A 27,140-nucleotide genomic window follows, 5' to 3' on the forward strand; every position below is an offset into this window, starting at 1 on the left:
TATCTATATATGTTATGAAGAAAATCCTCAGCTATATAATAAAATATAGCACTCTCTAGTCCAAAGCCATGAAAACAATAAAAAATGGCTACAATCAATAATTACAAAAATAAAATCCATTTGCGAGTTCAATAATTTTTAATGCCAGACTAGTTCATTGGCTCCAATTTGGTATATCGATCATCTAAATCGGTTTGGGAAAAAGTAAAAAAAAAAAAGATTTTTTGAACCACTCAAAAATGTAAATGGGCACCCTAATAAAAAAATGAAAAAAATACGAGTCTAATGTTTTGCGATAAAGAACAAAACTACCACTTTCCACGGAAATCTATCGGTTTGGAATGGAATGGCTGTATTTAGGAGTTACAAGAAAACACAAATCAAGAAAACTAATATGAATGATACCGATTTTATAAAAAAATGTCTCATATACGACCTTTTAATATGTTAGATAGTTTTCAACAATTTATTTAACAAATTCCTATATTTTTCGGAGTGTAAGAGATAGTAATAACACTAGATTTTTCAGCATCTATTTTCAATCAACATTTTTTTCTTAGCTAACAATTTTGTTGTACAAAATTTTATTCTTTCACTATTTTCTTACGTTTCTATACACATTATGATAACTTGTTGCATTGTCATTAGCGTACAACTTTGCTGCCACTTTATTCTCGGATACAGGAATTATATTTTGGGTACCTGGGATTAGTTTGGTGCTACTCAACTCTTCCTCACCCTGATCATATTCTTCTTGTGACATATATGAAATGGCTATTTTGCAAGATACCCTTTTTGACGTGGGACTACGTCTAACCGGAGTATACGGGGGGTAAAATGAAAACCTAAACACAGAACATACAGGAAAAAATGAAAGATTCCGAATGCTTATAACTCGAACATTTCTTATTAGCCTTTCATCTAAACAGGAGAAGCATTCCAGAGAACAATTTAATTTTATGTCACTATGAATATACTATACACTATTAATTTGGCGCTTAAGACACTGTTGCGATTACGTATAATACATAAGTCTTTAATGCAAATAGTAGATTTCATTATAATTAACATTTTTTCCATTATACCTATCCGAAAAAAATGACAAACCTTATAGTTGTTTTGATTTTTGTCCCGCATTCCCATATAAAGGGTGTGTCACATCAAATTGCATCACGGAAAAAACGCTGTAGAAATTCGCCCAGTAGACCGATCCTTTTAAAATTTTAGACAGTAAAATAAAAACTATTAAACAACTTTTGGCATTTTGTTTTTATTCATACTTCGAGCCCAAGCCCGTATGCTCGCACCTTCCTCTCTACCCCGTCCATAAGGTTCTGTACAACGTCAGGTTGTAGTTTTTTTTTTAACAGAAATCCATTTTCTCTTGAAGTCCGCCTCCGATTTGACAACTTTAGGGTTCTTCCGGAGGGCCTGCTTCATAATCGCCCAATATTTCTCTATTGGGCGAAGCTCCGGCGCGTTGGGCGGGTTCATTTCCTTTGGCACGAAGGTGATCCCGTTGGCTTCGTACCACTCCAACACGTCCTTTGAATAGTGGCACGAAGCGAGATCCGGCCAGAAGATGGTCGGGCCCTCGTGCTGCTTCAATAGTGGTAGTAAGCGCTTCTGTAGGCACTCCTTAAGGTAAACCTGCCCGTTTACCGTGCCGGTCATCACGAAGGGGGCGCTCCGCTTTCCGCAAGAGCAGATCACTTGCCACACCATGTACTTTTTGGCAAACTTGGATAGTTTCTGCTTGCGAATCTCCTCCGGAACGCTGAATTTGTCCTCTGCGGAGAAGAACAACAGGCCCGGCAGCTGACGAAAGTCCCCTTTGGCGTAGGTTTCGTCGTCCATTACCAGGCAATGCGGCTTCGTCAGCATTTCGGTGTACAGCTTCCGGGCTCGCGTCTTCCCCACCATGTTTTGCCTTTCGTCGCGGTTAGGAGCCTTCTGAATCTTGTATGTACGCAGGCCTTCCCGCTGCTTGGTCCGCTGGACGAATGAACTTGACAAATTCAGCTTATTGGCGACATCCCGGACCGAACTTCTCGGATCACGTCTAAACTACTTAACTACGCGCTTGTGATCTTTTTCACTGACGGAGCATCCATTTTTGCCGTTCTTCACCTTCCGGTCGATGGTTAGGTTCTCGAAGTATCGTTTTAGTACTCTGCTGACCGTGGATTGGACGATTCCCAGCATCTTACCGATGTCGCGATGTGACAACTCCGGATTCTCGAAATGAGTGCGCAGGATTAATTCACGACGCTCTTTTTCGTTCGACGACATTTTTCCAAATTTACGAAAAATTGACAGTGAAGCATGGCCAACGTGATCTATACACTCTTATCTGATCTTCAGCGAAAGCTGAAGATATAATTCCTAAAAATTAAATTTCTACAGCGTTTTTTCCGTGATGCAATTTGATGTGACACACCCTTTACTCAACGCACTGTGGAGCGTGGGGAAATTGGCATTGCTGATACATGCAGGTCGGGGGTATTGTTGTTCCGACTGAAATGTATTTCCCCATCACAGACTTCAGAATCAAGTTTCATGGGGAAATCGGCTTTGCAAATAAATGTAAACTGCAAGTAGTGATCCCCGATTTTCAAATTAATTGTTCATCAGCTAATCGAATACTTTTCAGCAGTTTGTTATTCGATACGATTAATCGACCCAAATAATCGATTAATCGTTACACTGAGCCAAATAATTAGTAAGACTAATGTTTCTCATTTGCTAGAAAGCTATCTGGAATCAAAAAAGTGTTCATTCCGCCTGAAAATCAATTATTATCTTTTACGCTCCCCTAAACTCGTAAACGAAGCTCAATTCGCGTTGACGCCATTGAGCTTCGCTTACGATCCAAGAGGAGCGTCCAAGATAATGATTGAATTTCAGGATAAAACTGCAGTGGTCATACGATCGATTAATCGACGTAAACTATTCGTTCGCTTCGATTAACAATCGATTTCTGTAGGAAATATTCGATGAATCGAACGATTATCGGGGATCACTAACTGCAAGTACTTTTGTACTCGCTTGCCTTTGTGCAGACTAGAATATGTTTCCCTAACACGGTTTTCTAAACTTAGGAACCTAGAGCAGACACTAGAGGCGAATGAACTTTCATGTTTCAAGCAAATTCGCGGTTCGAGAAGTACGTACACCTGAGAGATGCAAACTTCAGAGGGGAATGTTAAATAAAATAATCGTTTGATAATTCTTCCGTTCACATGTTTTGTTCTAGGCATCACACCTAATGTAAAAGGACTGTCATTAAATTTACTTGTAACGAAGAACATAATCTATCACGATGCATGAATTGACGTTTCATGGCATTTGTTCAATCTTTTTACTCACAAAGCAAATATATTGAATTCAATTGAATTCTGAAATTGTTTCATTCAATTTGCAAACAAATTTTTCAATGCAAACAAATGTTTGCTAGGCTAAGGTAATCCCACGTCAACCTTGCGGTTATATCATAAGTATAACCCACCCTTTTTTTAATATGAAAAATGTTCAACAAAAATTGAAAATACATATTTTAGGTATTGCAAATTAAAGTTTTTTTTCGTAAACAAACAAAGAGTACTATTTTTTTCTCAGTGTATATTTTTTCACGTTTAAACATCAACACTTTCAAGACACTTTTTCGGTACGACTCATAGTTTTTAAAATTATAAATTATCAAAGATTTCTCTTACTAAAATCGATGCGCCCTATTGAAAAGTTCACTTAAGTCAAATTATTCCCAATTGCTGTGTAAAACTCATATTTCTGCCAACCTAAGCGGAATACAAACTTGCATTCGAATCAAAAATACATGCTTTCAAAATCTGCATTTTTAGGACGATTTCATTTGGAATTGCTCTGTAGCCTTTGGAGCATCGCTTCTGAGTTGGAATCAACATGAGTTTATCGACTTAAGATTGCACAAAATTCTTGAAGTTGGCATTCAGTTTTCGATCTCTTTCTGCCTGGAGTAATGTGTGATGATTTCTTTTACCAATTCGCTAACAATTGAACATATCCAAACTTATGACAATTTGTTACGCGTATTTTTGATACCTAATTATTGTATTGTTGCCAAAAACAAAAATTATTTACATTTGCTTGTTCAAACCGAGATAGATTAACAGAAGGCGTCATATTGTAAATATTTGCTGTATGTTCTAGCATCGTTCGCTTCCTAGCATGAGGACAACGACACGAGCTAGTCATAAAACATAAATTACCCGAATGCCACCGCAAAAATGTATTGCTTATTATACCGCCGTCTGTGGACCAATTGTTCTGGCAATTGTCCAAAATGTATTCACTCAAAAGCCTCCCCATAAATGGGGAAATAAATCACGACAGGCGAATGCCGAGACGGAGTGTAGCGGAATAGAATTCCTTCATTCCTCTTCATCTGATACCTTCGCGCCAGCATACCGTGAAGTATGGTTTTCCCTTGAATCGTCTTTCTCGACCCGAGGCCCAAGTGCTTCAATTGCTGTAATCCGGGATGAAAAGTGTTGCCTATTCACAGCTTGGCGTTCGAAGGAAGGACAACAAAAAAGTGAAAGTAGGACGCGCTGCACGAGACGTGCAAATGTCGAGGCGAACGAGGTTGACATGGATACATCCATCAGCTTTCAGTCAGTGGGGGCAAAAAAGGGGGGGCTGCAAATCTGGGCCAGGATGTGTTACTCAGGAAGAGATTTGTGCAGAGAACGGAATCCAGTCAGGCGAGGTGGCCAGGGCGATTTTTTTCCCATTTTCCCAGATTAACTCATTGTTAAGAGTTGTTTCCCGATAGATAATACGATAAGGAATACCGTCACTCTCAATTTTTTACTTCAGAACGATAAACCAAGGTGAACCCTAAATGTCCGCCAGTTGAAGTAATCACTTCTATTCTTCCACACAGAAAAATGTTCAGTAAGAAGGTATACAATCGGAAACGTTTCCCTTCGCCGTTCGTGAAAAGAAGTGTTCTGATTTAATCCTTCCGTTGAGGATACTAAAAAAATCTGGTGACTTTATAAGTGCACTCATCACCTGGCAACAGGTAGTTTCTATTAAAAAAAAAAACTTCTACTGATTCCACTTTCACGACTGAATGTGCCATTGTGCCAAGGTATAAGTATAATTGCATCTTCGGGGGTGAAGCAAAAACTACGAAGAAATCTTTTCAAAGCTATCGATTGCTTCAATGACAAAATTCCGGATGAGACCTATCGGTTCACTTCATCCCGGATTCTATTCGACACTTGGCTCGAGACGAGCCAACTCGAACAGCGGATGATATTTAGATAGGAGCAAAAAACTGCTCCCGAGCTGTGAAACCATTTGTGCATCGTTCTTCCCTCGTTTTCTTATGTGGTGAGAATGCATTCAGGATTTTAGGAAGCGAAGAAATACCACGAACATATTCCACAAAAATTTATTCGAATCGATCATTTTTTTTTAAATATCCGTGTCTCGACATATTTTCTAGCCTAAATACTAACGATTCTAATAATAACGGTGAATCCGGAAAGCTCGTTGGACCGGATTATCCGGTCTCCACAATACAGCATTTCCCGTAGTTTCGCTGCAATCAGTGCTAACAGCCACATTCCGTCGGAAATTCTTGGTAATTGCTTGGTTCTCCCGTCGGTGTCGGTAATGATCCTGCGGTTTCGTTATTGAAAACTTTTGACCCAGCCTCGCACATATCTGAACATATTCGCCTTTTGTTGAGATGTTTCCTCATCCCGATTTCATCTAAGGTAAGGTAAGTGGATGATAGGGGTGATACAAAAGATGCTGGGGGAGTGGATTTGCCGTCTGTGGTTTCACTCTGTTTTTGCGTTCTTGAGAGTCTTGCGTCAGAGTCATCCCGCAATAGCTTGCTGCTGGCGGAGACACCGGGCAGTCATAAAAGTTTTCGACTTTCAACGTGTGTTTCCGTTTGTGGTTTTGGGAACGGAATGGAATGGTTTCTGTAAGGTGGAATAATCTCTCTGGGCTGAACGTGATTAAAGATTCATCGATCGAATCGAAGCGAGAGGAGTCACGGGAGGTTGAATAGACCGTATTACACTAATGAGCAGAATGTTTCTGGGGAAGCTCGGTGCTCATGCTGAATGATCATTAATATGGCTCAGATTTATGTTAAGGTTTTGGCTCTTCTTCAAATATTTGTTTATATGAAAAAGAGAGGAAGGATGGCGGAATTTCATTATGTCTTGAGCAATCCACCTTGTTGCTTTCGTGATATTGAATATTTTTATCGTTTATGTTTTCTTTACGTGAAATAACATGCGAATATCGTTTCGTTTTTTATGTATTTTTTTATGGACCATGTTTTGGCATTATTTTGTATTGTATCAATAAATCATGTAGCTTGAGACATTTGCCCCTTTTAGTGTTACAATTTGTTATACGTTAAAGAATGTGTGAAAACTTCTAATTCATTTCATTAATTACGACGTATTAGTTACTCAAATTACAACGAGCTAATTAATGCTGTTTAGGTGAAGAAGTACATCCCGCTTGAAATTTAGCTTAGATGAACTATTTTTAACATTATTTGATAACTGACTCCAAAAAAATATGCTTTTAGAGAATAGCGATTGATTATAACAGTACGATTATTAATTATTTTTATTAATCCGTTTATTTTTACAGGCTAATAGGTTCAAAGGATCCAAACTCTTAATTATATATTCATATTAACATGTTTCCTTAATTTTATGGTTAATAAAATAGGAAACCGATTACGGTTGATTCAAGTTTGGAAGGGTGTCAACATTTTTATTAGGAAAAGGATGGGATGTAAGGAGATTGTAACATTCACATTCACATTCACATTCACATTCACATTCACATTCACATTCACATTCACATTCACATTCACATTCACATTCACATTCACATTCACATTCACATTCACATTCACATTCACATTCACATTCACATTCACATTCACATTCACATTCACATTCACATTCACATTCACATTCACATTCACATTCACATTCACATTCACATTCACATTCACATTCACATTCACATTCACATTCACATTCACATTCACATTCACATTCACATTCACATTCACATTCACATTCACATTCACATTCACATTCACATTCACATTCACATTCACATTCACATTCACATTCACATTCACATTCACATTCACATTCACATTCACATTCACATTCACATTCACATTCACATTCACATTCACATTCACATTCACATTCACATTCACATTCACATTCACATTCACATTCACATTCACATTCACATTCACATTCACATTCACATTCACATTCACATTCACATTCACATTCACATTCAATTCTCAAAACTATCCTTACATCTAATATGTATTTATTCAAACTCAGGGCCCTCAATTGACCATCTTTGTGTTGTTCTAGAATAACTACGTCCACGCAACCATCATCAGCGATGGAAATCGATCCACGGTGCAATAAAGATCGATTCATCCATACAACTGCTCTGCTCTGCAAGAAATATCGGGCTGCTGTTCTATAAATAACTCAACAATGATCAATATCAACTGTCTCCGTTGTCCAGTCTGCTGAACAATGGAAGAACAGAAAGAATACCCTTACGCCTAAATGGCTACTACTGTGTAATTTACCATAATGAGAAATAAGATTGGTTCATTATTGACAGCTAGTGTAGGTAAGGCAGATGAAGTTCTCAACTTTGTTATGAACATCGCTTTAGTTTTAGATGAATTTATGGACAGAAGGTTTTTCTGAGACCAGCAAATAAATTTGAACATCATCAGCATAAAGATGTATACTACAACATTTCAAAACTGACGGTAAATCATTGATACAGAGAGAAAATAAAAGTGGTCCCAGAACGGAACCCGGAGGAACACCGGAGGAAATTGGCTAGAGGGAAGAAAATACTTCATTGTAGCACACTGCTTGAGTTCTATCACAAAGATACAACTTGATCAAGTATGTGGCAGACCGAGAGAAACCAAACTTATATGAAAGCTTTCTTGAGAGTTTAGCGTAGGAAACACGATCGAATGCTTTGGCGAAATAATTTAACAGTGACACTGCAACTCCCTTTTTTCAACAACACGAGCAATGTGCTTGTACAATGCAATGTCTTATACTTTTAATAATGCCCGTTTCAGTGCTATACCCTTTCCGGAATCCAGATTGAAAATCACTTAATAAGCTCATATCGCTTATGAAATCAGATATTTGAGATTCAATGAGCTTTTCGAATGCTTTCGACAAAACACTGAGAATGAGGTCTAAGATTAGAAAGATCGGAGAAATTAGATCTATAGAGATTATATTGAGCATTTTCCATGCTTGGGGGAAAATAGATAGGGTTGGGGAAAAAGAAATGTCGTATTTCTGATCGACAATTGACGCTTTATTTAACATACTTAAAATTATCCAATTTAAGTCAAATATGCGCCGTTTTGTTCGCAAACTTGTTGCCATTTAGAAGGCAACTTCATTATCCCCCCCTTATAAAACTCCACCTTATTTGCAAAACACTCAAACAGGCAGTTTTCGCAAGCCTCTTTTGAGGCCAACTTAGTATCACCAAGAGCGTTTTGCATGGACCGGAAGAGATGATAATCATTTGGAGCCCGGTCCGGACTATACGGTGGGTGCAATAGGACCTCCCATCCTAGCTCCCGTAGCTTCTGGCGGGTCATCAAAGATGTGTGAGGCCGAGCGTTGTCCTGGTGGAAAACAACACCATTCCTATTGATCATTTCTGGCCGCTTCTGGTCAATCGCCTGCTTCAAACGGTCAAGCTGCTCACAGTAGAGAACCGAGTTGAGGGTCTGGCCATAGTTGAGCAGCTCATAGTGGATGATTCCCTTCCAATCCCACCAAACACACAGCAAAACCATCCTGGCCGTCAATCCGAGCGACTTTTTTTGCTTTAGATTGTCGTACGTGATCCACTTATCGTCACCAGTCACCATATTCTTCAAAAATGGGTCGAGTTCGTTCCGTTTCAGCAGTGCATCGCAGGCGTTAATTCGGTCTAGAAGATTTTTTTGCGTCAACTCGTGTGGCATCCATACATCCAGCTTTTTTTGGAATCCAATCTTCTGAAAATGATTCCAAACGGTTTTATGGTCTATACCCAGTTCCTGGCCATTCGAGCGAGTGCTCACATGCCGGTCTAGGATGATTTCAACGATTTTATCGGTTTCCACGACGATTGGCCAACCAGTACCAGTGTCTTAGAATATCAACAAATATTCATGAGAAACGAATATGATTATGTTCCAGTTTAAATGACTTTTTTTCAGCTTGAAACACACTGCCCTCATTATATTGATGACAATAACAAACGAGTTCATTTTGTTCATATCGCTGTTGCATGAGCGAATTTGCTATAATTAATGAATGCGACATTGAGTGGGGTCATAACTTCGCTGTTATTTATACTATGGATATCAAAAGCAACAAATTGATATTCATCACATTCGAAACGATATTCGTTCTGGCAGTGAATTTAAGTTCAAAATAAATTTTATTTGGCGAGACGGTAGCAACGGCATATGCAGAATGGATACAACGAGTGGTTTTAGCTACCGTCAAGTCATTTACGCGTCGGGAATTTCATAAGGTATTTCCGATTACGGCATCCGGCAACTGCAAAACCCAACCGCACACAGCAGCCTCAGGTTAGAAGTTAACAACAGCTGATATTCATTTGGCTGAAATGAAATTCAGTTCTGACGTTTCCGATAATCAAGATGAAAATGACACTGGGTGGAAAAAATAAACATCAAAACATATTGAAGGACAAAAGTTCATTTGCTCATATTCAATGGTTGCCTGGATCTGTCATTTTAATTTTCGTTTGGAATATATAGGTTTTCGATGCAAACTAGACCGAAAATCTATGCATTTGATCTTTTTTTTTTATTTAAGTCATTTATTTTTACAGGCTCAGATACATAGGTTTAAAGGAGCCGAACTCTTAGCTATACTTTTATTAGTATATATCAACATGTTTCCTTAAATCTAGGGTTAATAAAGTAGGAAACCGATTACTCGCGGTCGACTCGAGATTAGAAGGGTGACATAGTTTCTTTTGGAAAAGGAGGGGATATAAGGATATTGTACAATGTTCACACTCGCATTCACACTCACGCTCATCATACTCAATTCTTAAATCTATTATTATATCTATTATGTATATACATTTCAGCTTATTCTATAGTTAGTCAGAAGGGAAACAATCGCTCGCGAAGGAAAAAAAAGAAGAGGATAAGGGTGTACGGACAATCACACACGAAGATCGATAGTTTTAAGGAAAACATATATTACGGACATGTAATCGAGGTCTAACCGTGCCAACACATTTCTCACCGGTACATTGGGCTGTCTTCCTCAGGCCCGAAGGGAGTTTTCTAAATTCGATCTGGCAACGAGATACACCTCGCATTGAAACAAAAGAGTAGCGCATCTAACGAATAGTGATTGGACATGAGTCGGGAGAAGGTGCGAATAAAGTCCCGACTCAAGTCCAGACTTTTGAACCACGGTTTGAGGCTAACCTTAGGGGAAATTGAGTGAAACCACCGGCCCAATTCATCTTCATTCCATTTGCGTTGCCAATTAGCGATGGTATTTTTACGGACTAAAGAATAAAATTCATTGAAGGCGATTTGACGCTGATAAATGTCGCCCTCAATCGCACCTACCTTTGCTAATGAGTCAGCCCTCTCATTACCCGGAATTGAGCAATGTGAAGGGACCCAGACAAAGGTAATGACATAACAGCGTCTGGATAAAGCACTCAACATTTCTCGTATTCTCTCAAGGAAGTACGGCGAGTGCTTTTTCGGCCTCACTGAACGGATAGCTTCGACAGAGCTAAGACTATCCGTTACAATGTAATAGTGTTCAACAGGTCGTGAGGCGACGCTGTCCAGCGCCCAATGAATTGCTGCCAATTCAGCAATTTACACTGAGCAAGGATTCTGAAGACTGTGTGAGGTGCTAAAAAATTCGTTGAACACTCCAAATCCTGTGGACTCGTTTATAGTGGACCCATCAGTAAAGTACATATTATCACAATTGATACCCCCATACTTTTCATCGAAGATCGTTGGAGCGATCCTCGATCGTTGGTAATCTGAATATCCATGGATATCTTGCTTCATGGACAGATCAAAATGCACAGAGGAATTGATGTAGTCAGGGAAACAAACACGGTTGGGAATATACGAAGAAGGATCAACCTGCATGGAGATGAATTCATGATATGAGCTCATGAATCCTGAATGAAAATTTAGCTCGATAAGCTGCTCAAAATTTCCGTTCACCAATGGGTTCATAACCTTACACCGGATGAGGAACCGAAGAGATAATAAATTGAAGCGATCTTTTAGTGGGAGTACGCCTGCCAAAACCTCGAGACTCATGGTATGCGTTGAGGGCATACATCCCAACGCGATACGGAGACAAAGATACTGAATTCGCTCGAGTTTAATGAGGTGTGTTTTGGCAGCTGATTGAAAACAGAAACTGCCATACTCCATCACTGAGAGAATAGTTGTTCGATACAACATTATAAGATCTTCGGGATGGGCTCCCCACCAGGTGCCGGTAATTGTACGGAGAAAGTTTATTCTTTGTTGACATTTTTTACTCAGATACCTAATATGGGCCCCCCAAGTACATTTGGAGTCGAACCAGACCCCAAGATACTTGAATGACATTGCATGAGTGATCGGTTTACCCAAAAGTTGAAGCTTTGGTTTTGCTGGTCTATGCTTCCTAGAAAAAACCACCATCTCTGTTTTCTCCGTGGAGAATTCGATCCCTAGCCCAATGGCCCAGGTTGAAAAATTGTTCAAAGTATCTTGTAAGGGTCCTTGCAGGTCGGATTCGTTTGATCCTACGACAGACACCACTCCGTCATCTGCAAGTTGTCTTAGGCTGCAATTTTGTGTAAGACAATTGTCGATGTCGCTTACATAGAAGTTGTACAAAAGGGGGCTTAAACATGAGCCCTGGGGGAGGCCCATGTAGGATACCCGATTTACTGTCGAATCCCCGTGAGAAAAATTCAACTGTTTCTCACAAAGCAAGTAATATAACATATTATTCAACAGAGGCGGCAGACCCCGAGAGTGTAATTTGTCTGACAGGACCTCTATTGAAACTGAATCAAAGGCCACCTTTATGTCCAAGAATACTGAAGCCATTTGTTTTTTTTCAGCGTAAGCCATTTGAATTTCTGAAGAAAGCAACGCAAGACAATCATTCGTCCCCTTGCCCCTGCGGAACCCATATTGTGTATCTGAGAGTAGGCCATTCGTTTCAACCCATCGATCAAGGCGAATCAAGATAATTTTCTCCAACAATTTCCGTATACAAGACAGCATTGCTATTGGGCGGTAAGAATTGAAGTCGGACGCGGGTTTTCCGGGTTTTTGAATAGCTATAATTCGTACTTGTCTCCAATCATCTGGAACAATATTATGCTTCAGAAACCGATTGAATAAATTCAACAAGCGATGTTTCGCCACATCAAGGAGGTTTTTTAACAAGTTGAACTTAATTCTATCCGTTCCTGGAGCCGAATTGTTACAAGAAAGGAGAGCAAGAGAGAATTCTACCATCGAAAACTCGGAATCAAGATCGCACCTATCTTGTGGTATATCTCGAACAATTTTTTGCGCAGGAGCGGAATCGGGACAAACCTTCCGTGCGAAATTAAAAATCCATCGATGTGAATATTCTTCGCTTTCATTCGATGAAGAGCGATTTATCATGTTTCGAGCCACTTTCCATAATTTTTTCATTGACGTTTCTCGTGACAAACCTCCCACGAAATTTCGCCAATAAGCACGTTTTTTCCCTTTACAGTTATTACATACGCGTGCGCGGTTGAGTTTTTAAAAAACAACTTTATTGGTAACCACTACTTTACAGTCACTAGATCGTCACGAGAAAGAGGCAGAGCACTGCAAGTGCTCACCTTTTATTACGATAACGTGTCTACTCAGCTTATTTGCCTAATGACGCGCCGTTTTGGCGCGAGCTTGTCCTATTGGCTAGTTTCTGCTTAACATAATCCCTAACGGCTCCCTCCTCTAGCGAAAAGTCGTCCTCGGCTTTTGAATTATTATATTTGTGGTACCATTACTGTTTTCTGTTGTGAATCCGTGTCCGTGTCCGGGTTGTCTTCGTCCTTAAATCGTTTCGGTGTGTCTTCAGGGATGAATAGGGTAGTCTTCTTCGGGATGCGTACTCCAAGGGTCCAGGCTACGGCGAGTCCGATAATGATTATTGTTATTATAGAAAGTGAACCGGATGATAGCCACTTAAGTAGATGTAGGTTCACATGAAGATTATCTGTTGTTAAGTTTAGATGATTAATGTGGTTCCGTTGCTCTGTGTTCAATTGCTGTAAGTACTCCAAAGGTATACGGTCCATTAACTTAGTTGAAGTTACCTTTAATCCAGTCGTGGGAATGAATGGTTTCGAAGGAATTTCTATTTCCTTGTTGAAGTATTCCTCGTTATTCAATCTAATAGAGCAGTTTGATATTTGAATGAGGTATGATCCCTCTAATCGTTGGTTGTGTGCTGAACAATTGGAGCGGATCGTCATGTTGACTTGATTTACCACGATATTGAAGTCGTCGACCTTTTTGACAAAGTTTTGGCCGTATGTTTTCTCCATCGGGCATTGGGATGGTTCTCCATTAAAGAGCTGCTCAATACAGCTGTCCGGTGCTTCTAACTGCTGATTCAAGCATACATGTAAATTTCTGGTTTTTGGACATGGTATCTCCGATGAAAATGAATTTGGACCCTTCAGATAGTACTTGGATTTTAGGTGAATACGTGTGCTATTCGAAATCATTGGTTCAATGTAGTATAATGTGAACGCATCGCTCGTAACCTTTGGAATTTTGAGCACGTAGACTATGGAATGTTGCGAGTACATAACGTATGCGCTGGCTATGTCGAGGATATTATCTATGGTGTCTGATCCTAGGCCGTTGTCCTGTAGCGTATGCTGCGCTGCTGTTAGTTCTTGTAGACTGATGAGCCGACTACTGGGTATGCTAAGCCTGGCTAGGGAAATTGCTTCTTCTATAATTTCTATTTGGTGGGAGAGTTCATCTAAGTTGAATAAGAGGTTTACAGAATCAAGCCCTTCTATAGCTTTGTTTACTAGGTTATTAGAATTTGCAATCATTATGTTGATAGTTTTTGTAAGTTTTGAAATCCTTTCTTCAAAGTCATGGTTAATTTTGATTTGTTTGTCGTTTTGATCTATAAGAGCATTTGTGGTAGTATTTATGATTCTAAGATCTTCCGCGTCGGGACTGCCTGACACGTATTTCCATATTTTACCTATTGTTTCCCACCTTCTTACTCTGAGTGGTTTGATTTTCCAGAATGTTTGATAGAGTTTGCTTATTTTCACTTGAATAAGGGAACTGAGTAGATGTTTGTTAACTATTTTTTCTTCCGCGTCTATTCTTAGTTTTTGTATCGTATTTTCGATTTCGTTTAGATCTATTTTATGCAGAATTCTTATGTGTCTATTGCTGATTTTCGCCGCTCCTAAAGGGATAATGGCAACGGGGCTTTGCCTTAAGTCGTGGATCAGTAAAGTCGAAAGTCCTTCTGTCGCCAGGATACATAGTCTGTAAATGAATTTTGAAAAGGTCTTTGTCAGGATTGAGTAGTCTTTGATAGGATTCGTTTCAACAAGATCCGTTTAAGTCTCTCTTTTGATATTTCTTTTGTGTACTTTGATGTCTGTCTCGTCCGTTATGGTTCGGTCTGTTTGATTTTTTATTGTCACCCTTCGGTATCTGGGGGTGTACGGTGTAGGTTTCGCCTTACCTTTCACCAAAGCCTCTGGGTTTTCTATAACTTTGAATTCTTCAAATGAAACTAAAGGAATTTTCGAATTATGAGCGTTTGCATTCTGCGTAATATTATCTTTAGCCGTTTGGATTTCTTTTTGTTTACTAAGATTGATTTCGTCAATGTTTAGCGACGAGAAGTTACCAAAAATGATTTCTCTGGGGGATAATTTTGTCACAGAATGTTTCACGTCATTGTATAAGGCGGTGATGATAGAGAGGCCTTCGTAGAGGGTATGGTTTCTCACCTTTTTCTGATTTGCCATATACATTTCTAATAACGTATTGTGGAATCGTTCGATGATTCCGTTACTATTGCTACTGCTTGCAAAGTGCAGTGCGCATCCGTGTTTTTCTAGAAAGGTTTTAAATTTCGCACTTCTAAATGAAGTTGCTTGATCACAGGTGATCAGCTTAGGTATTCCAAAGATTTTAAAATATTTGATTAGCACTTCGATCAATTCATCTGCCGTTTCATTTTTGATTTTGAAGATCTGTCCGAATTTTGAAAATGAATCTATGAGTGTGAGGAATTTTTCTCCTTCTTTAACATAGACGTCGATGTAAATGTTCTCCAATGGTTTTTCATAAATGCGTCGAATAATGGGGATTTTGAATGGTCTTCGCTCGTATTTAGCGAATTTGCATTCCTCGCAATTTTTTGCAAATGATTTGATCTTGGAAATCATACCAGGGAAATATACCGATTTCTGGATTTCTTCGTGCGTAAGTCTCCAATTTCTGTGATTGAAATTGTGACTTTTCTTGATGAAGTCCAGTTGGTCGGCGTCGGAAATGAGGTCTGGCAATTTCAGATTGCAAAACTGAACCTTCATACCAGAGCGGAAATGTGTTTTGAGGATTTTAGAACAGGATGAGATAATGGGGGGAGATGCGAAGATGCCATTGTTCACTCCGGGGTCCAGGGTGTCCTTCAATATACGAAGGAGTTGCTCGTCATCGTAGTTTTCCTGGTGGAATATATGCCTGTTTTGTCCTGGAAAAACACTAAATAATATATGAGGGCTTTTGGTTTGATCTTTGGTTACTCTAAGGATAATTTGATTCCGAAATTTGTTTATAATTTCAGGTCCGTATAGAGGGTTATTTTCGTAAAATTCATTTTCCAAAACGATTTGACTATTTGTTTCCAAACGGGGAATTCGCGATAGTCCGTCAGCTACCACGTTCTGTTTACCCTTCTTGTAGATAAGTTTAAAGTCAAATTGCTCTAAGTAAAGCCGTTGTCGCGTCACACGTCCCGTTGCGTCTGTTAGTTTTAGTTCTTTCGTCAATGGTTCGTGGTCAGTATAAATGGTAAAAGTCCGTCCGTAAAGATAGGGTCTAAACGTTTGAGCTGCGAAATATATCGCAAGCAATTCTTTTGACGTTGCCGAATAATTTTCTTCGGCTTTAGATAGAGTCCGGGAAAGATAGGCTATTGGCCTTTCTTTTCCGTCCACTAGTTGCGAGAGAACAGCTCCGATCGCTACATTTGAGGCATCCGTTGTTAGGATAAAAGGTTCATCAAAATTCGGGTACGCCAATATAAGATCAGATGTCATAATATTTTTTAATTCTGAGAATGCTCTCTCATAGTCAGCTGTTATTTCAAAAACTTTATTCTTTCCTCTTAGTTTAGATGTCATTGGTTTTGCCATATGTGCGAAGCGAGGGATAAATCGTCTATAATAGCCGATTGTTCCCAAAAATGATTTAAGTTCTTTTTGAGTTTTTGGTAACGGCCATGATCGTACAGCTTCGACTTTTCTTGGGTTTGGTTTTACCCCTTCCGTCGTTACCACATGACCCAGAAATTCTACCTCCTTTCTCAAGAACTCTGATTTGTCGCATTGAATTTTAAGGTTCGCTTCATTCAAAGTTTGAAGCACTTTCGAAATATCTTCTAGATGTGTCTGTAAGGACGTTGAATAGATGATAATATCATCCATATAGACGAAGCATCGCACCCCTAAATGTTTCCTTAAGACTGAGTCCATTAGTCGCTGGAAAGTGGCGGGGGCGTTTTTCAGCCCGAAAGGCATTCTTAAAAATTCATATTTCCCATTGTCGACATTGAATGCCGTCTTTGGGATGTCAACGGGATCCACTTCAATTTGATGGAATCCACTGGCCAGGTCGAGCACAGAAAAATATTGTGCTTTTCCTAGACGGTCCAATATTTCGCTAATTTCCGGTATTGGATACCGGTCAGCTGGAGTTATTTGGTTCAGTTTTCGGTAGTCGATCACGACACGGAATTTCTTGGTACCTGAGTTATCAGCCTTCTTGGGCACCACCCAGATGGGAGAAGTCCAAGCTGATGCTGACTCTCGTATGATGCCTGTATCTAAGAGTTTTTGAATTTGGTCCCCAACTATCTCTCGCAAGTGATACGGGTATTTGTAAGTCTTCTGGTGTATGGGATTATTTTCCGTGGTTGATATTTTATGTTTTATCTGATGAGTGAAAGCCAATTTTTGACCATCTTTAAAAAAGACGTTCTTGAATGGCCGCAAAGTTTTGGCAAGAAGCCTGATCTCCTCTTTATTGAGGTGGTCGGCAGGAAAATTGAGGGTTTCTTTTGCGTGATCGGTGTTCAATAAGAAGTTCCCGTTTTCGAATGGTTTTATTGATTGGTGTTTTGCTGAACCTTGTGTATGAATGTGTACGGTTGCTTCATTATTGTTGGACATATAAAGTCCTGGTTGGATAGAAATGGTTGGTGTTAGGTTTAATTCGTTGTCAATTAAAAAGGATCCGTCCTTTGCAGTTTTGATTTTCATAAACGATTCAAAATTCTCATGAAAGTTTGTGGATAACGGAAAATATTTGTAAAATCGAAACGCTGATTCTCCAATGATTAGTTCATGAGTTTCTGTGTTTATAATTGCTTTCAAGGCCGCTAAATTTTCATAGCCTATCAGCCCATCGAAATATTTGTGAAATTTGAAGGCATAAAAAGGTAGTTTCTTTTTGGTTGCCTCTGGGAAAAGATTGATGCAAATCAATTTGTCGAGGAGAAATTTCCCGTCCTTATTGGAGACTATGGCAGTGTGTTTAGCTGTGCGAGGTTTTTCTATGTGCTCGGGACTAATATATGACTTATTCGCCCCGGTGTCTATCAATATTTTAATTGTTTTTTGGTTTGCGGTAAACTTTATGTAAGGAATGAAATTTAGGTCAGCTGATTTGACGCGTGGCCGTCCTGAAAATTTACTTCCTCGGGCTCGCTATCACTATCAGTTTCCACGAATTCTTCGTTTTCATCTTCTTTTTGTTCTTCGCATGCTACGTGTTTAATTTCTGTGTTATTGTTTTCCGTCCTATGTGTCGGTCTCGGTGGGAATGGCTTACGCTGTTGGAATTTTTCGAGCGGTTTATTTTTATGCTGAATGGCGCCGGCGCTGCCACTGGCTTGGTTTTGTTTTTGTTGAAAGGGGGGTCTTTGTTTGAAACTATACGAGGGCTTCCTCGCTTCCGCATTTTGGTTTAACAAGACTGCTTGATAAGCGTCTTCCAACGTGGCGGGTTTTGATAGGCGAATAATGGAGGCAAGCGGTTCGCCGATGTTATCCAAGTATTTTGTTATAGTTAGCATGTCGATAATTACTGACACTGAGACGGGGTTCAATTGTATGTTAGTCTTAATCTTTGTGTTCAGTTCCTTCATGTCGGTAAAAAACTTTATTTGGCTCTTATCGCCTCTTCTTGAATTGAAGAGAAGCGATAAGTTGGTGCTCAGATCTCTCTGATCACCGTAGTTTTGAATCAATATTCGTTTGATTTCTGTGATTTGATTGGGGTTGCCGTTCGCACAGAGAATGGTGCGGGCTTCCCCTTTTACTTTGTTTTTAATGGCTCTTAGGTAAATTTGATTGATTGTGTCTGGGAGGCCATTCTCCCCCTTGACGCTAAAGGTATCGAAGATTTCATCTAATTCCTCGATCCATGCATGTAATTCTTTTTTGCAGCCCGAGTACTCAGACATATTTTTAATGGGATCAGGTATCCGATAGGCATCCTGTCCCTGCCTTAGCTGTGCTTGCAACTGCGCCACGGTGGCTTTCAGTTGCTGCACGCTCGAGTTAGTGTTTCTATTTAATTTTTCGGTGAGCGCTGCCACCGTATCTTTAATTTGCTCTAACTCGGTCGATCCCGATCTGGTTTCAGGCATTTTTTATGGTTTTATTTAAAAGCTTCAGTACTTACAACAGTAGCCGTTCCAGCTTGCAAGCGGATCAAGATGAGTTCGTCTAAGAGGGGTGTCGTCGCTTTTCCAAGAAGAGTCTTCTGAATATTGCAGGGCGTGACCCTTTCCAGAGCAGTTTCACTTGATCACTTTTTTCCTTTACACTCGCGCTGGCATCCCACTTCTGACACCAGTTATTACATACGCGTGCGCGGTTGAGTTTTTAAAAAACAACTTTATTGGTAACCACTACTTTACAGTCACTAGATCGTCACGAGAAAGAGGCAGAGCACTGCAAGTGCTCACCTTTTATTACGATAAAGTGTCTACTCAGCTTATTTGCCTAATGACGCGCCGTTTTGGCGCGAGCTTGTCCTATTGGCTAGTTTCTGCTTAACATAATCCCTAACGGATCAAGTTTTTAAATTGATTTTCAAGGTCCAAATACGATTGAAAATTCTCAATGTTTCCACGTTTCCGAAAAGCTTTAAATGCGTTCGACTTATCCTGATAAAGCTTGGAACATTGGCTATCCCACCATGGATTGAGAAGCCTTCGACGAATAGTGGAGCCTGGGATGGGTTTCGTTTGAGCGCGAACCGCGCTGTCATAGATCAAACGAGAAAGGAAGTTATACTCCTCCAATGGAGGTAAACCATCTCTGGAATTGATGGCTAGAGCAATCGCGTCCGCATATTTTTTCCAGTCAATATGTCTTGTGAGGTCATATGCCATGTTTATAGATTCAGAAGAATTCGAACCAATGGTGATGGAAATTTTGATTGGCAAGTGGTCACTGCCGTTGGGGTCCTGGATTACATTCCACTTGCAATCTACCGATAGTGAATTCGAGCAAAGCGAGAGGTCAAGAGCACTTGGGTTAGCAGGAGGTTTAGGTACACGTGTTGTTTCCCTAGTGTTCAAAATTGTCTTTAATACTGGAAGCATTGAAATGACAATGGTTCTGATGGAGTCGGAAACATTAAAACACTTGAAGATTTGGTCCAAAAGGTCAGACAACTTTATAAATCCCGATTGGGAAGTTGAGCTTGACGGCGAAACAGGGACAGTTGGGGTTTTTGATGTCCCCTCGAGTGCTGGGTCGTTCGAAGGTGAACTATTCCCACGGAAGCCAGGAGGAACCTGATTTTGCTTGTCCGCTGCACTCGATATTTTAGGCATGCTAACAGGGGGTATCACCGGAGGGGCTTGTCCTTGAACTTTGGGAGTGGTCACATTTTTGCGCCGGGGATTCCCTTGGAAAATGAACGGTGTGCCCCCGTTAGCTGTGTCCGCTTCTATTTCGTCAATGGGCAACGTGGCGAAGACATTTTGTGTGTTGATTGGTTGTTGTTGTTGGGCCAGTGGAGAAGCGGCCTTTAAAATATCCGCAAAAGTGCGTTTCGAGCGTTCCTTCAAAGAGCGCTTCTGTTTCTCCCAGCGACTCTTGTAAGTTTCACAAACTGAGAGCTCGTGTGGGGATCCCCCGCAATATGGACATTTATGCTCAGTCGCACTGCAGGATTTCCCCTCATGTTGCTCTCCGCAAGTGGCACAGCGCTCGTTGTTGGCACAATAATCTGAAGTGTGACCAACTGACTTGCATTTTTGGCAAGTCATGGGCTTTGGCACGAAGAGTCGCACAGGCAATCTCAATTTGCCCACCATGACGTAGTCAGGTAGAGCGGAACCAGCAAAAGTTACTCGAAACGAGTCTGACGGCGTGAATTTAGTTTTTCCCTCTTCTTGGGATACTTTTCCTAGTTGGCGGCTGTCCAAAATTTTAACACCCACCAACGGGAGTCTTTTAAATTTACCAACTCCTTCTTTTATCATTTCGCACGTCAGACCAGTTTCAGTTACCACCCCCGAGATTTTTACGTCATGGGAGGGCACGTAGACGCGATACTCTAGGGAGAATCTCTCGTCGATCACAATTGCATTCGCGTGTTTCCGATCACTCACGACAACACGCAGTTTGTTCGGTCTAACCTTAGAGATTTCGACCACGGAGGAATATAATCTTGCCAGATCTTTCGAAACCTGAATGACATTAATTGACTTTCCTTTTGGTTTAGGCCGGAAAAAAACAACCCATGGACCAGCTTGGACCAGCTCCAAGTGCATCGTCTGGATAGACCTTGATACGAGGAGAGGAAACAACTGAGGGGGAGGACGAGGTCGATTGTTGAACGGGAGCGGGATCAGTAGGGCTGGGAGGCAAGTTCGGTAGTAGAGCGGAAGCGGGAGCGGGAGATGGAGGGGGCGAAGAGGAAAAGTTTGCCAATTTTCTTGAGGGGGGCTTTACCCCCTTAAGGTAGATTACCTCTTTCTCTGAAGAGACATCTTCTGAGGAGGGAAACGCGTTTAAGCGACTTCCCAGCCCCCGTTGAAGCTAGTGAGGAGGAAACAGTAGTTTCAATCTCCATGTCAACATGACCTTCTGCCATTACGGCAGATATAAAATAATATAATTTTAATTTTTTTTTGTATTTCTAAACCTAATATATATTATACCTAAATCGCACACCAATGCGAATGAAATGAAACGGTGTCCCAATCGAACCGCGTGGCAATCGCTCGGCACAGATGCAACGGTATATCGCACCAAAACACGATGATGGAATCGATGACGATGCTAAAGCACACACAGCGATGATACGGCACACGCACCGCGTCCGCCGTGGAGAACTTCTTCCTCACGCTGGTAGTGATTGCTGCTCTCCTCACTCGCGCAATAAAGAGAACCCCGTTAGGGCGAAATAACTTCACCAGCCACGAACTGATAACGGTATAATCTCCACTCTATAATAGACGCGAACAAATTTGCGACCGATGTCTTCGGACTGCGCGAGCTGAATGAAAAACTATTACACTTGCAAAAAAATAGGTTCACACTCAATCAGGAAGGCTTTTTTCGTTTTTTGAGTTATGATTTTCCAGACCATGAAAACTATTAAGAATAACATATAAAATCAATAATTATAGAAAAAATATTACATATTACATTTCAAAATAAGACTAACTAATTGGCTTTGATTCAATTAGCGTTCATCTGAATCGGTCCAGTAGATTTCTGGAAAAAAAATGGTTTTTTGAAACACCCTAACGAAGAAATAGAAAATACGGATCTAATACTTTATGATAAGAGTCTATATGAACCATGTGGAACACAATCAAAATTGGCTTCTGCATAAAATGGTGATAGATCAGCTGTTACCAAACGTTTAAAAGCAACGAGAATTATTCAAAAAGCTAGATGCTGAGTGCCACAGTTATTAAAATACAGGATTATTGAGCGCTGAGAATCCATTTGTGAAGTGCTTCTGCAACGAAAACAAAGGTTTAGCGCTTCGAATTATTACTAGAGAACAAAAATCGATTTACTTCGATAATTTTTAACTCAAAAAAGCAGGTTCCATATCCAAGCCCATCGCTGCCTAAGCGAAATACTAATTGTGGCAAGGTAATTTTGTGTATCCGGATGGGTTCTGAGGAGTGTGGTTTATCATGGTTTATTATGAGGTGCTAAAATCAGGTGAACGTGTTACTGGCGATGCCTACAGCCGACAACTAATGTGATTGAAACGAACTATTGAACAAAACCGGCCAGAAACCGGGAGAACAGATTCAATACGATAATTTTTTAACATAACAACGCCAGCCCTTTTGTTGCGTATATTTTTAAATCCTATATCGAGAAGCCCTATCCCACACAAACCAAAGAGTTTGGGTCCCTTACAATATTGTTTTGGAGCGAATTCGAAGAAAACTCGTCAAATACTCATTACGCTTTATGTCATGGAAAGATAACACATAAAACATTGCGACCCAACAATGAGATTAACAGTCTACAGAGTAAGGTATGGTTACAGAAACCCACCGAAAGGGTGTCTGGAAGTCTTCCATGGCATAAGCGCCATATACGGCTAGGGTATCTGCTCCTATAGTAGATGTGTACCAATAGTTGTACTATCTAGGGAATTAATTATATTTCAATATAAAATCAACTTGTGCAACCAAAACATCGGTTTGAAACGAAAATGTAATCATTTTATAACAATGTTAACCCTTGAATACGCCTCATCTGTTCAATTTAGGACTAAATTTGTATTAATAAGAAGCATGTTTCTGAATATGGTAATTTGTTAGCAATTTCAAAAGGAGTACATCGAATTTCGTTATGGTATATCTTCATTCTTAGAGACAATCAATTTGAAATATATGGCTTACTTACTTGTAATTAAGTTGAATTGAAATTGTATATGTAAAAATTTAACAATAAATCCAAAACTATGTAATTTTTATGGATAGCCACTATTCACACACTATTTTGTTCAGTATACCTATAGTTACCCTATTTCACGACACATGCAATGTGAGGTTAAACATTGGATTTTTTTGACACTTCTTTGCAAACACGCTAATGTAAACAGTTGTTCATTTGTTTGTCTCGATATTTTGGGAGATTTTCAGCTGTAATTGCGAAAAGTTTACAATTTTCACGTAAGTTATGATCAACTCCATAAGCATCTGTATTGATTTTTAACTTTTCCCATGGTAGAATGAACAAATTCAGCAAAAAACCACGGAAGAAAATTCATCGGGTTTACGACGAGGAACTATTACAGAAGTGCTTAGAATCGGTTAAAACAGGAGGAAAGACTATATATCGTGCCAGCAAATCATTCGGGATTCCAGTCTCGACAATTCGTTTTCGCATGGGCTCTCGTTTTCATTCGTTTTCAATGGACCAAGAAAATTCGCAAGGGACCTCCAACGGTGCTACACCCAGACGATGAAATAAAAATCATTCACTGGCTCAAGGAGATGGAAAGTAAGGATTTCCCTGTATTTAAGGAAACTCTTTTTCATAAGGTCAAAAGTTTCTTTGAGAACAACTCGAATCCAAAAAGAATGGTGTACCTGGTATAAGATAAACAAATATCTAAGATTGATTGATTGAACTGATTCATGAGTATTTATTTTAGGACGCAAATGGTTTGCAGGTTTTTTGAACCGGCACAAAGGACAAATAACAATCCGAACTCCGGAAGGAGTATCGGCAGCAAGTAGTGTGGTTTCCGAATTCGATATCCGAGGCTGGTTCACCAGAGTCGAGAAGCATATTGAAGACAATGGCCTTGGAGAGATCCTGCTTGAACCGAATCGTATGTATAACGGAGATGAAACTTCTTTCTTTCTCCACCCAAAAACCAAAGCGGTGTTGGCAACACCTGGAAACAGAAACTTTTATGAGATAGAACATGCTAGCCCTCACACAAACATTACGGTGATGTTCACTTTCGGAGCAGACGGTTCCATGGTGCCGCCGGATGTTATATTGCCAATGCAGAGGATTCGACAGGAACTACTACGAAGCTTTCCTGGTGATTGGGGCATTGGCAAAAGTCCCAAAGGATGGATGGATGTTGAGAATTTCATGTTGTACGTGAGAAATATTTTCTACCCATTCCTTGTGAAGAACAAAGTCAAGTTTCCGGTAGTGTACTTTGTTGATGGGCACTCGACTCATACTGCTGCGGAAGTAGCCGATCTCTGTCTTGACCTCGGAATTATATTGGTAGCGCTCTATCCTAACACATATACTAATTACTCAGCCTGCCGATGTTTCCATCTTCAGGCCGTTGAAGAACGCTTGGAGATTGGAAGTAACCGAATGGCGAAGCAACAACTGCGGGGAGACTTTCACGATTCAACATTTCGGTACAGTTTTGCAGAAGGCCATCAAACAAGGAATTAAAAAGCAAAATATAATCAACGGATTTCGTGCTTCTGGGCTTTTCCCGTTCAATGCGGACAATGTTGATTATAGTGAGTGCTTGGCCCATAGTGCAGCGAGTTCCGATGCTGTAATCGTACACAATAAGGATTTACCAATTACTCAAGAGTCAAATCTAATAACTTCTAGTCTCGATCTTGGTAATTCGCTGGATCTAGAACCATCGAGTCCTTCGTTCGTCCGTAGCACGGTCTTCCAATCCACCGAATCATCAGAATCAAATGTACATTCTCCGATATATGTGAATCATTCAGTAATCATTCCCTATTGTACAATCAGGGATGCTCTATGCAGCATTGGGAGATCGTTGTTATCTAGAATCCGTTCGAATGATGCAGATCTCAACAAGGATGAAATCAAAATCAAGGTACTGTACGAGAAACTGTTGAAGCCTATCGACGACTCAGTGCATCATTCAACTGCAACAGACAAACATGTTCCGTTATTGTCAACTCCTCTTATGTCTTTTGACGAAGGACTCTACACGCCAACCGATCAGCTATGTGGATCTGCCCAAGATGTATCTCAAGTGAACTGCGATCATGTTGATGACATTGAACTCCAGCGTGTGGAACCGATTGTTGATAACCACTCAGTACACGTAGTAACATCCGGGAATGAGTGCAATAATCTTGAAAATCAAATCGGAGATGTTCACATTAAAGTGATCGATTTTCAACAATCAAAAATTGATGAGAGGACCGATGAACTTTTACAAAAGAAACAGTATGGCGTATTGCAAGATCGAAGTAACAACTCAACTCGGAAAGTTAGCATATCAGAATTCTTGAAAATACCAGATGGTCCCAAAAGGAAAGCAAATCACCGAAATTATAAGAAAGCATATCATCCAATTCTAACAGTCGAGGAACGCCTACGTGAAATACAACAAATTGAAGTTGAGAAACAGGAAGCGATTTTGGAAAAGCAGGCAAAAGCGGAAAAGCGCAGACTTGCGAAAGAGGAAGCAGAAAATATGAAGAAGTTAAAGGCTGAAATGCGGGAACGTAAAAGGGAGGTAAATTTGCAGAAGAAAAAAATGATAGAGAATCTGAAACAATTTAAACTATCTGAAGCTGATTCAAAGAAACGTAAGAAGAATGATCTACTACAGTCACTTAAGTTAGATCGTTCACCACTGAATTGATTTAGCGATGAATATTTTGTTATATTTTAGTTAAATGAAATAAAACTGTGAATTCTACATTTTACTTTACATTTTTTCCAAAAGCAGTTCTTCGGTGGGTTGAAAAAATTGGTCTTCGTTATGAGTACTCGAAATGTGTAACACGCAGCCCAATTCTGTCCCCCATTAACATATATAGCGTATCGTGATGGTCCTCAACATATTCTTTTTGAGCATTAATCGGATCAAAAATTACAGTGTTATTTAACCATAAGGAAATTATTTAAACAAACGGACATACAATCAAATATTCCCTTATAGTTAAAAATTTCAATAACAAAAGATCTAATACCTATCAAGAAGTATAATAATGTATCTAAACGATAAAAATGGCAACTAGCACACTAGTGTAACTACTAGAAAAAGAAAAAAAAATGCAACCATAGGAAAAAATAGGTTAACTAAAGGTACAACGTAGCTTCATAACAAAATAGAATTATTATGCGAAAATCATTAGGGAATTCAAATTTATGTATAATGGTATCATGATTATGGTGGGATTAGTTCACTGAACGCAAAAATATGTAGAAGCTGAAATTATAAATTCCAACATATGCAAAATAATTAAACGGTTGCCTTAGATATGCAACTATAGGTACATCGACCCTACTGTACTACTACTACTGTTCAATGAAAAGTGAGAAAACACAAATAGTAGTCTATACGATGTTCCTTATATCTTCTTCTTCTTGAATGGCGTTAACGTTCCCTGTGGAACTTTTGCCGTCTCAACGTATGCATTAATTAGCGTCATTTATTAATACTTAGTTGAGATTTCTTAAGCCAAATAACACGCCTTGAATGTATTCCGAGGGGCAAGCTCTTGAATACGCGTGACCACAGTGCAAGTCGAAGGAAATTTCTTTGACGAAAAATCCTCCGGCCAGAACGGGAATCGAACCCGAACACCCGGCATGACAATGTGAGGCGCTAACCACTCGGCCACGGGTTTCTTATATCTGAGATGAAAACAAAAAAAAAATAAATCAAAAAATCAAACATATGCATCAGCAAAATTTGCGAGAAAACTAGAAGGCCATTT

The 27,140-nt window shown here is 39.8% G+C and overlaps 1 protein-coding gene across 1 annotated transcript; it reads right to left on the reverse strand.

Annotated features, from left to right (window-relative positions):
- Positions 1-13,032: 13,032 nt before the first annotated feature.
- LOC129775507 (uncharacterized) lies at positions 13,033-14,404 on the reverse strand. Its single transcript, XM_055780321.1, has 2 exons — positions 13,486-14,404; positions 13,033-13,385 (listed from the first exon to the last, which is right to left on the reverse strand). Exons 1-2 carry the CDS (start codon positions 14,236-14,238, stop codon positions 13,371-13,373), a joined length of 768 nt encoding a protein of 255 aa, XP_055636296.1. The 5' UTR covers positions 14,239-14,404; the 3' UTR covers positions 13,033-13,370.
- Positions 14,405-27,140: the final 12,736 nt, after the last annotated feature.

The sequence above is a fragment of the Toxorhynchites rutilus genome, chromosome 3 (genome assembly GCF_029784135.1).
Source record: "Toxorhynchites rutilus septentrionalis strain SRP chromosome 3, ASM2978413v1, whole genome shotgun sequence".
Lineage (NCBI taxonomy): Eukaryota > Metazoa > Arthropoda > Insecta > Diptera > Culicidae > Toxorhynchites > Toxorhynchites rutilus.

Bases quoted from the DNA above. Each gene is read 5' to 3' on its own strand.
- LOC129775507 (XM_055780321.1), bottom strand. From the start codon at position 14,238: ATGATTGCAAATTCTAATAACCTAGTAAACAAAGCTATAGAAGGGCTT.